Source organism: Chinchilla lanigera, unplaced genomic scaffold (assembly GCF_000276665.1).
Source record: "Chinchilla lanigera isolate Chin_1 unplaced genomic scaffold, ChiLan1.0 scaffold00129, whole genome shotgun sequence".
NCBI lineage: Eukaryota > Metazoa > Chordata > Mammalia > Rodentia > Chinchillidae > Chinchilla > Chinchilla lanigera.
This window is the reverse complement of record NW_004955530.1, coordinates 347,243-359,454: the sequence shown is the minus strand read 5'-3', so window position 1 is coordinate 359,454 and position 12,212 is coordinate 347,243. Positions and strand designations below refer to the sequence as shown.

General features: G+C 40.1%; 1 protein-coding gene across 1 annotated transcript; it reads left to right on the top strand.

Moving 5' to 3' along the window:
- The first annotated feature begins 7,390 nt into the window (after positions 1-7,390).
- On the top strand, positions 7,391-11,969 carry LOC102011696 (butyrophilin-like protein 8). The gene is made up of 2 exons (XM_013507548.1): positions 7,391-7,417; positions 11,498-11,969. The coding sequence occupies exons 1-2, from the start codon at positions 7,408-7,410 to the stop codon at positions 11,872-11,874; spliced, it is 387 nt and encodes a 128-aa protein (XP_013363002.1). The 5' UTR covers positions 7,391-7,407; the 3' UTR covers positions 11,875-11,969.
- Positions 11,970-12,212: the final 243 nt, after the last annotated feature.

Here is a 12,212-nt window from a genome sequence, read left to right as displayed (position 1 = left end):
CTGGGTGACCTCTGAGTAGCGCTATTTAGTCTCGGGTTTTCCGGCAGTTTTTGATTTGTATCTAGTTATCCCGTTTCTCAGACCCAGGCATTTGTGTCAGTTGATGGCCGACTTTCTGATCCAGTATCCCCTTGCAGTTCAGTGCACGTGCACAACCTGACTCACATTGCACTGGTTCGACAATCCCAGTCCAGTGGACCTATGTCTCCAGGCAGTTTAGGGTACAGGCATAATTCAGACACAAACTACAGGGTGTACAGGTTGTGAACCACCTAAATCTATGTCTTCACTCAGTTCAGGACTCATACAGGAACCTGATGCAGCCCACATGAGTAGCAGTCACAGACTTCCCCAGCCTTCAACTCCCTAGAGGGTCTGGCCAAAGGTAAAGCACAGACTCGAATCCACAGGCCCTGCAGCTCCCGGAGTACTTGCCATCTCAGTGCAGGGCGCATGGGGCTGGAAGAGTCTGCTCGGCCAGCTCAGAGAGCCTGCTCACCCCACCCACAGCCAGAGAAGTCCCCGGGGCCTCTCTGCCGCCGCAGCAACTCAGTGTGTAAAGTCCCCGGGGTCCTTGTTCGAACGTTCTGCCCTCAGGGATTAGACGAGAAGTACCTGGCTCTCTCCATGTGTTTCACGTGGGAATCGTGATAGTGTGGATTGAGCACAGACTCGAACCCATGAGCCCTGCAGCTCCCAGAGTATTCACTGTCTCCTTACTTTTAAAATTAAAAAAATCAATATAATACAGCATATCAACAGAGGTAAAGACGAGAATCACATGATCATCTCAATGATGCAGAAAAAGCTTTTGATAAAGCTCAACACTTATTCATGATAAAAACCTTACAGAAAGTTGGCATAGAAGGACTTTACCTCAATCTGATAAAAGCCATCTATGACAAACCAACAGCCAATATCATACTACATGGACAAAAACTGAAAGCTTTCACTTTAAAATCAGGAACAAGACAAGGTTGTCCACTGTCACCACTCCTATTCCACATAGCTCTGGAGACACTAGCTAGGGCAATTAGACAAGAGAAAGAAATAAAAGGAGGAAAGATGAAAGGAGTAAAGATATGAAAGGTGTGAAGACGTGAAAATGGGATCTCATCTTATGAAAGGAAGAAGTGAAATTATCTTTATTGGCAGATGACATGATACCCTACATAGAAAACCCAAAAAATTCCATGAAAAGACTCCTAGAATTAATCACCAAATTCCGTACCATAACTGGATACAAAGTCAACACTCAAAAATCAATAGCATTCGTATACTCAAGCCACAAACATACTGAGAGAGAAATAAACAAAAACATACCTTTCACAATAGCATCCAAAAAACTGAAATACTTAGGAATTAATCTAACAAAAGAAGTAAAAAACCTATACAGTGAAAATTACAATACTCTGAAAAAGGAGATTGAAGAGGATTTCAAAAATGAAAAGACATTCCTGCTCATGGATAGAACGGACCAACATTGTGAAAATGGCTACACTCCCAAAACTGTTATATGGATTCAATGCAATTCCAATGAAAATACCATTGATATATCTCACAGACCTAGAGAAAACATTCCTAAAATTTATCTGGAACCAGAAGAGACCTAGAATAGCAAAAGCAATCCTGGGAAACAAAGGCAAGACAGGAGGTATCACAATCCCTGATTTGAAATTCTACTACAAAGCTACTGTGATAAAAATCAGTATGATATTGGCAAAAAGCAGACCTGAAGATCAATGGAACAGACAGGAAGATACAGACACAGCCATAAAAACACTCAGCCACCTTATCTTTGACAAAGGGGCCAATGTTCACTGGAAGAAAGATAGCCTCTTTAATAAATAGTGCTGGAAAAACTGGTTTTCTACATGCAGAAGAATAAAACTAGACCCAAGCATACTACTACACACCAAAATAAAGTCAAAGTGACTTAAAGATATCAATATTAAAACAGAAACACTAGATCTAATGGAAGAGAAAGTAGGAGGAAGTCTTGAAGAAATAAGGGTAGGTAGTGAGTTCATGAGCAAAAACCAAACTGCACGGGAATACTTCAAAGAATCAACAACTGGGATCTTACCTTATTGAAAAGTTTCTGCCCCTCAGAAGAAATCACCAACAGGGTGCAAAGAAAACCCACGAATTGGGAAAAAATTTTAGCCAACTGTCCCTCAGACAAAGGACTCTTGTCTAGAACATATAAAGAATTAAAAAAAAATCAGGCCCCCAAAATTCAAAGACCCAATACAAAAATGGGCATCTGAAATAAATACACACTTCTCACATGAAGAAATACAAATGGCAAATAAATACATGAAAAATGTTCAGCGTCATTAGTCATTTGGGAAATGCAAATTAAAACCACACTGAGATTCTATCTCACCCCAGAAAGAATGGCTATCATCAAGAAATCAAAACATAACAAATACTGGAGGGGCTGTGAGGAAAAAGGAACTCTTCTCCACTGTTGGTGGGAGTGTAGACTGGTGCAACCACCATGGAAATCAATCTGGAAATTCCTCAGTAAACTGGGATTAGAGGTCCCATTCAACACAGCTGTTCTCCTCCTGGGTATTTTTCCAGAAGAACTGAAAAGGTCATACCACACTGATGTATGTGTACCTATGTTTATAGCAACACATTTTGTAATAGCTAAATCTTGGAAACAACACAAATGTCCATCAACTGAGGAATGGATAAAAATGATGTGGTATTTTTATACCATGGAGTATTTCTCAGCTATCAAGAAAGATAAACTAGAGGCTTTTATAGATAAATGGATGGAACTAGAGACTATACACATTAGTGAAATAAATCAGTTCACATGTGTAAACATCATATTTCCTCCCTACTACAAGAACCTGAAAGAGTAAATAAAATCTGAAAGGTACAATAGATATTGTGAAAGGGAAAAGAAACTGCTCAAATAGGAAGGAGCAACTGGGATGAAGGAGGGAGAGGAAAAAGAAAGAACAAAGAGGGAAAAGTATGTATATATAAATACACAGGATAACTAGGATAATTATACTGCTAATATCTGTTGATTGATTGAAAGGAACTGTTAATGTGTAATTGATCAATCTTGCATGCCTATATCTGGTTATATTTGCAACCATTTTGAAGATGACACTGTATAATGTAACAACCATTGTTAACATCCTATCACCATGTTTTCAGATTCTGTATCATTTTTATTGCTCTTTGTGCTGTTTTGGTTATGTATTTGTTTCTGTGATATTGTTTTTTTTTAAAAATGACAGACAAAATTTATATGTATATCTAAAAAAAATCTATTTACATGGATCATTGTAACTGATATGTATTGTCTTATCTTTGTCAAATTATTTTTCTGATCTTGCTTCCCTATTTTTCCCTTCTGTTTAATTGCTTGACTTACTTGGTGGCTTCTTTATGTTATTGTTCTTGGAATTATGGTCATTTTTACTCTGTCTAGAATATTTTTCAGTACTCTTTGTAGGATTATTTTGGTGTGCATAAATCTCTTCAGTTGTTCTTTGTCATGGAAATACTTTATTTCTCTGTTAATTTTTAAAGCTAGTTTTGCAGGGTTCATCAGTCTGGGTTGGAAGTTGTTTTCTTTCAGGACCTGAAATCTGTCACTCCAGGCTCTTCTTGAGGGTTTGTGTTGAGAAATTTGCCATTATTCTTATGAGCTTTCCTGTATAGGTGATTTGCTTCTTTTCTGTAACAGCTTTCAATATTCTGTTCCTGTGCTGAATTTATGGGATCATGATTATTGCATGTCTGGGTGTAGATTTATTTTGCTTATGTCTAATTGGAGTTCTATATGTCTCACTTATTGTATGTCAGATTCTATTCCCATTCTTGGGAAATTTTCTGCTATTACTTCTGTGAATAATCTCTTCATGTCATTTGTGTTAATGCCTCTTTGCATCATCTTATAGCTGTTCACTTGTTGTTTCCTGGTTCCTTATTTTTTTGTTTTTTTGTTTTTGTTTTTTTTCCAGTACTGGGAATTGAACTCATGACCTTGTGCTTGCCAGGCAGGCAGGCTCTGTGCCACTGAGCTAAATCCCCAGCCCCTGGTTCCTTGTTATTTTTAAGAGATTTGTCCTTTAGTGATTACTAGCTGTGCTCCTGTCTTTAAGGTCTGCAAGTCTCTCCTCAGGTTTTTTTTTTTTTTTTTTTTGGTTTTTCTCCAGTACCAGGAACCGAACTCACGACCTTGCGCTTGCCAGGCAGGCGCTTTGCCACTGAGCTAAATCCCCAGCCCCTCTCCTCAGTTTTTTTCAAGTGGTTTTGCCAGCTTTCAACAGAATTTTTAATTTCCTGAATATTTCTTTGAATCTGTTTCTTGTATTCTAAGTCTTTCCTATATTTTTCCTTCAAGGTTTCCATCATTTTCCTATGTTCCTCTATTTTTTAATCTGTGTCTTTAGATATGTTGAGCAATTCTTTCATTATTGTTGTCATTTCTTTTGTCACCTGAGAGATTATTTATGATCTGATTACCTCTATAGTGTCATGGAGTTGTTTCTTTACTTCAGTTGCTATCATTTCAGAAATTTCAGGTGTGTGACTTCTAATCAATAATAGCAAGGCCTCTTTAAGATAAATCTGTTCTTCAGGGATATTTCCTATGTGTTGGAGACTCTTGTTTTTTGTCTGTCCCAAAATCCTACCTTCCCAATTGTGAGTTGAGTGTGGCTTTCTGTTTGGCTCAGTCCCTAATCTTTGGTGTAGGGCTCTGGTGTGGTTATTACACCTAGAACTTCCCAATATTGTTATACAAGGATTAACAACTGATTTCAACAGACATAACATCCTAGCTACAGTAGCACAATTAAAAATAGTGATAGCATCAATCATAATTTAGAAATTGACCAACTCTAGTAACTATTCATTTTGTACTTTAGATCATAAGAGCAAAGTCTATAGTTATATAAGAGAACCCATCATAAATTAGGAGTTTGTATGCAAAGTTTTTCCTCTTGTTAGAATTTATTTACCCTTTGTCTATTCCGTGTGTGTTTGTCCCTAAGCACAACACTGTTTCACCTAATTTAGCATCCGTTTGGCTTTTATTTCAGACTTTTCTGTCCTACTAGCCTCACTTGTCCATCATGTGTGTCCTAGTCTGAGTCCTACTGTGTGGCTATTGTCCACAGGTGGCCTGGTCCTGAGGTTTAGGAGGATGGCCCAGGCAACTGCATTTTGGGAGGGGGCAAAGTCTTGCTATATAGGTCAGGCTGGCCTTGAACTTACTATGTAGCACAAGCTGGCTTCACACTCACAGTGACTCTCCTGCCTCTGCATCCTGCCTCATCCTAGCAAAACCATATCTTATGCATAAAAGTGTTCCCAGATTTGCAGCATGTTAGCAATGGCCCTCCTTCATCCTTTCTAAGGCTTGCTTTTAAAAGTTTATATCACAAAGGGCTGAGTTAGGCCCTGTGCAATCCTGCTCTCAGAAGCCTGTCATTCCTGTCCTCACTGGGACCCTTGTAGATGTTGTATTATGGAGCCATACCTCCAGCTCTTGAACCATGTACTTAAGTATTTATTATTTGGATAGAAGAATTTAAATATATTAGTCTAAAGCATATCACAGCCTGTGGCAAAGGTTTAGAAAGTAGCAGCAAAAATATGAGTTTTAGGAAATCATATTCCAGTGTCCCACAAGGTCCTGTCATATCTGTGCCTGTGTCCTGCCCTTTTTAAGTGCACAGTAGGAGACAGAGGAGAAATATCTAACTCTCCTTTCTCTTGTGCCAGCAAGAGGAGGTTGTGGTTTGACCCATAGCTATCATACCCCTCCACCTTGCTTCACTTCGCTCTGGACTAAGCACTGGAAGATTGATAGGGCAATTTGCATCTGGTCTCAATATTTTCCCTGAGGTTGCTTCACATTATCTCTCCAGGTCACTCTGACAGGAAGTGCAGCTTGGCTAGTTAGCCATGTTACCCTTTCATATGCCATCCTTCCAACTTCTGCCTCTTTGAAGAAGTAACAGGGGAAATGCCCCTAAGCTGGTACAGATTAGGGAGTAATTCAGGCTCATTTTTAACCCCTCCAAACTCTGAAGCCCCAATAAGCTATGAGGAACACAGCTAACCCTCTTCAAGAGTTTCAGGTTTTGGCATCAACATTTTTCACAAAGATGTGATAGGTGTGAAACAGCTGGCATCTTCCCAACATTTTATTGAACTGCCACCATGATAGCTGCAGCTGTCCTGGGCACCTTTCACCTGTTTGGACCAATCATAGGCTGATACTTGTGCCAATCAGCTGGCCTGAGTTTGTACCAATCACAGGGCTACAGCTGCTATAGCCCTCCCTTCACAGCAGCACTCCTCCATAATTATTGGATTAGTCCAAGAGGGCTTCCTCTAAGGTACTGACTGCCACTTTCCCCCATGCTTCTGCACAGCTTTTTGGTCCTGTAAGTCTGCTCATGAGTTTTTTCTTGAGTTGTGTGGGCACATGGGTTCTAGGCAAGGAAACAATGCTGGAAGGTGGACATGGAATACAATGAAAGGGGATGCTTAGGTGTGTGTAAGATGTTGTGTATAGCAGGCCAGAGTATGTCACATTGTCTCCCAACTATGGTTGCTCAACTTGAGAATCCAGATTAACTAACACAAGGACTGGGTCTTTCTCCTGTGCCCTAATGCTGTTCTGGGACCTTTTTCAATATTTTGAATGCCCAGAGACCAAGACCCTGTCTTGTTTTAGGAAGTCCTCCCTATCTGGTCTTGTGATCTGAGTCCTACACATGATATAAGCACAAAGGAGGGGGATGTGCAATTTTTTGACTGTCCCAAGATAAGGGTTATTCACTTCTCCACTAGAGAGTGCACATTTACCAGCAGCTTTCTTAGCCCTTGCTTCCTGGGTACTTTAACTCCCATAGGTAGATTGGTGAGCAAGGTGTTTTTATAAGCTTTCTTGTAGTACTATAGGGACCTCCTTACATAACTTCTCCTTCATCTGGAGTTCAGGCATTATAGGCAGTGACTGGAACACAATTCTTATTCTTACTCTGTTCTAAATATACTATAGCTTTTATTGAGTTCTTTTAAACTGATGTGTTATTAAAATTGTTTTAGTTTAAATATTTCAGGAGATGCATGTGTTAATGAGCTTTACTTACTATATTAAATATGTTATGTTAAATATATATAGTTACTTTATATTAAAACCTAACATCATATCCATTAGCATATATAATTATAATTAGTCAAAATAAAAAAAATCTGCTGTTAACAGTTTATAGGTTCATAGGATTTTAATTTCAATGTTTTGATGTTTTTGGGACAGGATCATATTATGAAGGTCAGCCTGGCCTTGAACTCACTACATAGCCTGGGATATTTTCAGACAAATGGTGATCCTTCTGCTTCAGCCTCCTAAGTGCTATGATTACAGGTACGTACTACCATACTAAGCCTACAGATTCATAGGATTTTCTATTTTAAAAAATTCTTTTTGTCTCAGTTACCTGTTGGCAGAGAATGTTTTTGTGATGGTATCTCTGCATTCTGATCTAGAAGGCAAGTTTTATGAGTTACTATGAGCTTGAAAACACTGCATTATCTTCACTTTTAGACCCTCTGGCTTTGGGAAACTAACAAATAAACAAATAGGTTTCTGCCTTTCCTTCGTGCCAGAAACTGTTCTCTTGCCTTTCTCAGTATCTTGAAGTCTTAGAGACCAAGGTCCTATCTTGTTCTAGCAAGTTATTTCCCATCTGACTTTTAACATGCTGGCCCTGAACTCAAGACAAGGGAGAGGCATGCAGGATTGCCTCAGGTTGCACCAGGAAGTACTGGTCTCACATGCATGACTGTGCAGCATTGGCTGTTTGCCTGCACACCCTATTACCCAGTGCTAAGATGACCTTTTTTCAGTACTGCAAACTCATCCAACCTTCTACATACTGCTCTATCTGCCAGACTGGAACAGAAACAATACTTTAAGCTGCTCTTCCCGTGGTACCCACCCAGTACAGTTTTGAGCTAGAACAAATCTCTCATTCTTCCCCATTGTACTACCAATACTTCCCTGGCTTGAAACAGATGTTTATGGGCTACCAGTAAACACTGTTTCAAATCCAGAGTCACCATTTCTCTGGTGCTTACAGCCCGAATTTTGTCAGGAACCTCTAAGGAGAACAGTGCAATTTGCTGTCCACACACACTGAGCCACTCCTTCTCCATGGCTCCTGTGCCTGCCCAGATTGCTGCCTGATTTCTTCTTTCTGGGCCATCCATCCTTCCATCCAATTATCTCTCCATAGCCTGAGCCTGATCCAGTAGAAACACCCATGGCTCTTATGCTCACCTTGGTTCTCAGCCTCCTCAAGCTGGGGTCAGGTAAGCCATCCAAGCTGACTGCTCTTAGTCTACATCTTATTGAAGACCAGTTTTATTCTTTTAGCTGCAGCAATTAACACACAATGGGTTGAGGAGCTCTTTGTTGTTGGCATCCTCCCTGCTTCTCAAAAGCCTTGGGCTGTGTCTACCAATCCCAAGGCTATGATGATATGGAGCAGCATGATGGACTCAGGCACTGTTTAAAATTGTTATAGAAACCCTAAAATAATGGGAGCAGGCAGCTAAAGGGAGGCCATGGTAATAGGAAGGGGACTCATTCCATTTGTTTAGACAATTAAATTAAATTATTGTCCAGTTGAGATGTAGGGGTTTAGGCAGGAGTAGTCTTTATCAGAGCATTCAGGTTCTGACTTGCCTCTCTACTAACCTTTTGATTTCCTAAAGAGACTTTAGAAATGTCTGTTTGGGATCCCTTGCAATGAGTGATAGCAACCTGCTTGGGAAGATGTACTACCTCTGAGAGTTGTAGAATTTCTTGTTTGTGCTTTATAGATGATTGCTTATTCATTATTCAAGCTTCTTTTATTCTAGATTGTTGCATGGGCTTATAGCACCAGAAAGGCATAGTTGGAGTTGGTATAGATATTTAGCTTTTTCCCTTTCCTAGTATCAATGCCTGAGCAAGAGCTATGTGCTCTGCTTTTTGAGTACATAGGGGAAAAGAATTTGAGGAAAAGAAAATGGGGAATTTGGCCTCACTTTTGGCTGCACCTCCTGTCAGAGTGGCCTGAAGAGATAATGTGAAGCAACCTCAGGGAAGATATTGAGACCAGAGGCAAGTTTCCCCATCAGTTCTCCAGTGCTCAGTTGGGAACAAAGGGAAACAAGGTGGAGGGGCATAATAGCTGTGGGTGAAATCACAAGAAAAGAATTTGGCCTCACTATCCTGTAGCAAACTGACAACTACATAACCTACCTTTGATCTCCTCCTTGGACAAAACTATTCTAATCAGTTAACCACATCTCCTCAGAATCTTGGATGAGCAGGTCACTGATGTCCTGCTTGCCTGTAAAGGTTTGGGAAATTCACAAGTTTGGAATTTAAGTCTGTATGGTAACCTCAGGAGTGTCAACAAGTATGGCCTACTATAGTCCCAACAGATAAACTCTGCTTTGCACTTCGCTGAAATTGGAAAATTGTTCCCAATTTTGCTAGTGAATGTTTTCCTAAGGGAGTAGGATACAATTTTAATTGTCTCCTACTCCTAAGGGAGTAGGAGACAATTAAAATCTCATGGTTCAACATTTGACCTTTGGATTTACACATCCAAGAAGCAATAAAGAAGCTCTGACTAGGGCTCTCCTTGACTCCAACTATGGCTCTAGATCTAGAGGAAGATTTTCCAGAGAAGGAAGTTAAAACAAACTAAAGGAATTGAAGTTGCTTGCCCATGAATCCATGGTCACCCAGGATTTCTCCCAAGAGATGGAAGTGTCCATAGATTGTATGTACATTGTACATTGACCCAAGCCTCTTTACCAGAGTAGGGGTGAGAATTTTGCCTGGTCTAAGCCCTCTCTGGGGGTGGGTACTGTCAAGCCTCCAGTCCCATGAGTCATACACACTGGTGGCCTGACACAGAGCAGAATCTGGGCAGTGGCTTGGTATAGTCTCATGGCAAATGATCAGTAATATTGCAATTTATTGACTATCCCTGAGTTTTCCCTTAGATGACTTGGGTGTGCTTTTAAAGAATTACCAATTGCGACAGCCATAATTTTGGCTTGTCTTTTTTTCTTGATGCTTCTATTTTTATCCTCATCTAGATCATGATTATTGAACAAAGAAAAGGCTGTGTTGAACGTTTGGGTCATATGGTCCTGAGGTTCCATCTGCAAATCTACCAGTGTCTCTTGAAAATACTGAGTTTCTGGGGTTCTAGTTCTGGTGCTGGAATCTCCTACATGTGGTTCTAGGTTCATTTTATCTTGAGCAAATTTTAGGCAAGACAAATGTAAATGATAACAAAGTTTTACATTTATTAAAGGTAGAGTCAGGAAAGGTACAGGCTGTGCAGAGAAAGTTTGGGCCAAGTAAAAGTATGAAAAGAAGTAACACTGTATTGTGAGGATGGACAACTGTGCAAGACAGAACACTTGCAAAAAGCTCAGTGTTGACTGTCCTTTATATATCTCCCAATCCTCTCAGGCTGATGTGCAGTTTAGGGTGTCCTATTGGCAACCTGTTTGAAGTCTTGCAAGAAATCCATGTTCAAGGCTTTGGGAAATGTTCTGTGTATGTGTCTTGGAATTTTGGAATTAACAGGTCTCACCCACTTTCCCAGGAAGATTTTCCATGCCCTAGTTTCTTCCTTCAGTAGTATCACTGCATGTCTTTTGGTTTTTTGTTTTTGTTTTTGTTTTTTGTTGGTACCTGGAATCAAACTCATGACCTTGCACTTGCTAGGCAGGTGCTGTGCTGCTGAGCTATATCCCTGGCCCCCCATAGCATGTCTTTTGGAATTTTGTAGAATAAAAAAAGTAAATAGTATAGATACTATATATAAATACTATAAATAAATATTAAAGAAATAAGTGGTATAGAATAAAGAAATACATAGCTCAAATAAATCTTTACAGACAGAAAATACATATTCCTCTAATTGTATTCATAAAACATTTGCAAAAAGGGGAAAAAATGTTCCAAATTGGAGATGTTATGGCTACACAATATCATCCTGGTCATTGAAAAGAAAAAGCGTATTTTATAACACAGGAAAATGGAAAAGGGACTATTGTAAGTTCGTTTCATTTTGTTTTGTTTTGTTTTTGAGGCAGATGACTAGAGGAAAGAGCAGGTAGATGTACAACCTCCTTTAGTGAGAGAGTCTACATTTGGAAATTACCTCTCATACTTCTGGATAACTTAGTCTCTCTGATACATGGTTTTCTCACCTTGAAAATGGAAACATTACTGTTCTTCTCAGGATGTTTGTGGGTACAAAATGTAGTACCTGATGTAAATGTGTTCTGTCAAGTGCAAGGGGATATGCAGATATATCTCTGGGTTTAGAAAGTAGATCATGATGTACATTCCAACCCCTTGACACATCATCAGCACTTTCTATTCCCGAGTAGGTTTTGCTCACATATCTCTTGTTTCCTCTTACAGGCCAGTGGCAGGTGTCTGGGCCAGACAAGCCTGTACAGTCATTGCTGGGGAAGGACACAGTGTTCTCCTGCTATCTTTCTCCTGAGACAAATGTAGAGACCATGGAAGTGAGGTTCTTCAAGGATCAGTTTTCTGCAGTAGTCCACCTCTACAGGGATGGAGAAGACCAGAAATATATGCAGGAGCCAGCCTATCGAAGGAGAACTGTGTTGGTGAAGGACTTTATGGCAGATGGGCATGTCTCCCTTGCAATGAGGAACATAACCTTGTCAGATGCTGGCCTGTATGGATGCTGGTTTTGCTCCCAGTCTTATCACCAGGTTGCCCCCTGGGAGCTGCAAGTGTTAGGTCAATTTCTTGCTCCAGAAATCTCATGACTTAGTTGTACCATGAAACCATCTTAATAGTTTGTCATATCATGAAGGCTTTGTTTTGTTTTGCGTTGTTTTATTTTGTTGTACTAGGGATTGAACTCAGGCTCTTCACAACCTTTCCTCCTCCTTCCCTTCCTCCCTCCCTCCCTTCTTTCCTTACTGCTTCCCTCCCTCCCTCCCTTCTTCCTTCCTTGCTTCCTTCTTCATACTGGTGAAACCACAGCCTTTGGACTAAGCTACACTCTCAACCCTTTTTGTTTGTCACTTTGAGACAGGGCTTCCTAAGTTACTAATTTACCTGGGCAGTGTTCAAACTTGTGGTCCTCCTGCTTCAGCCTGTT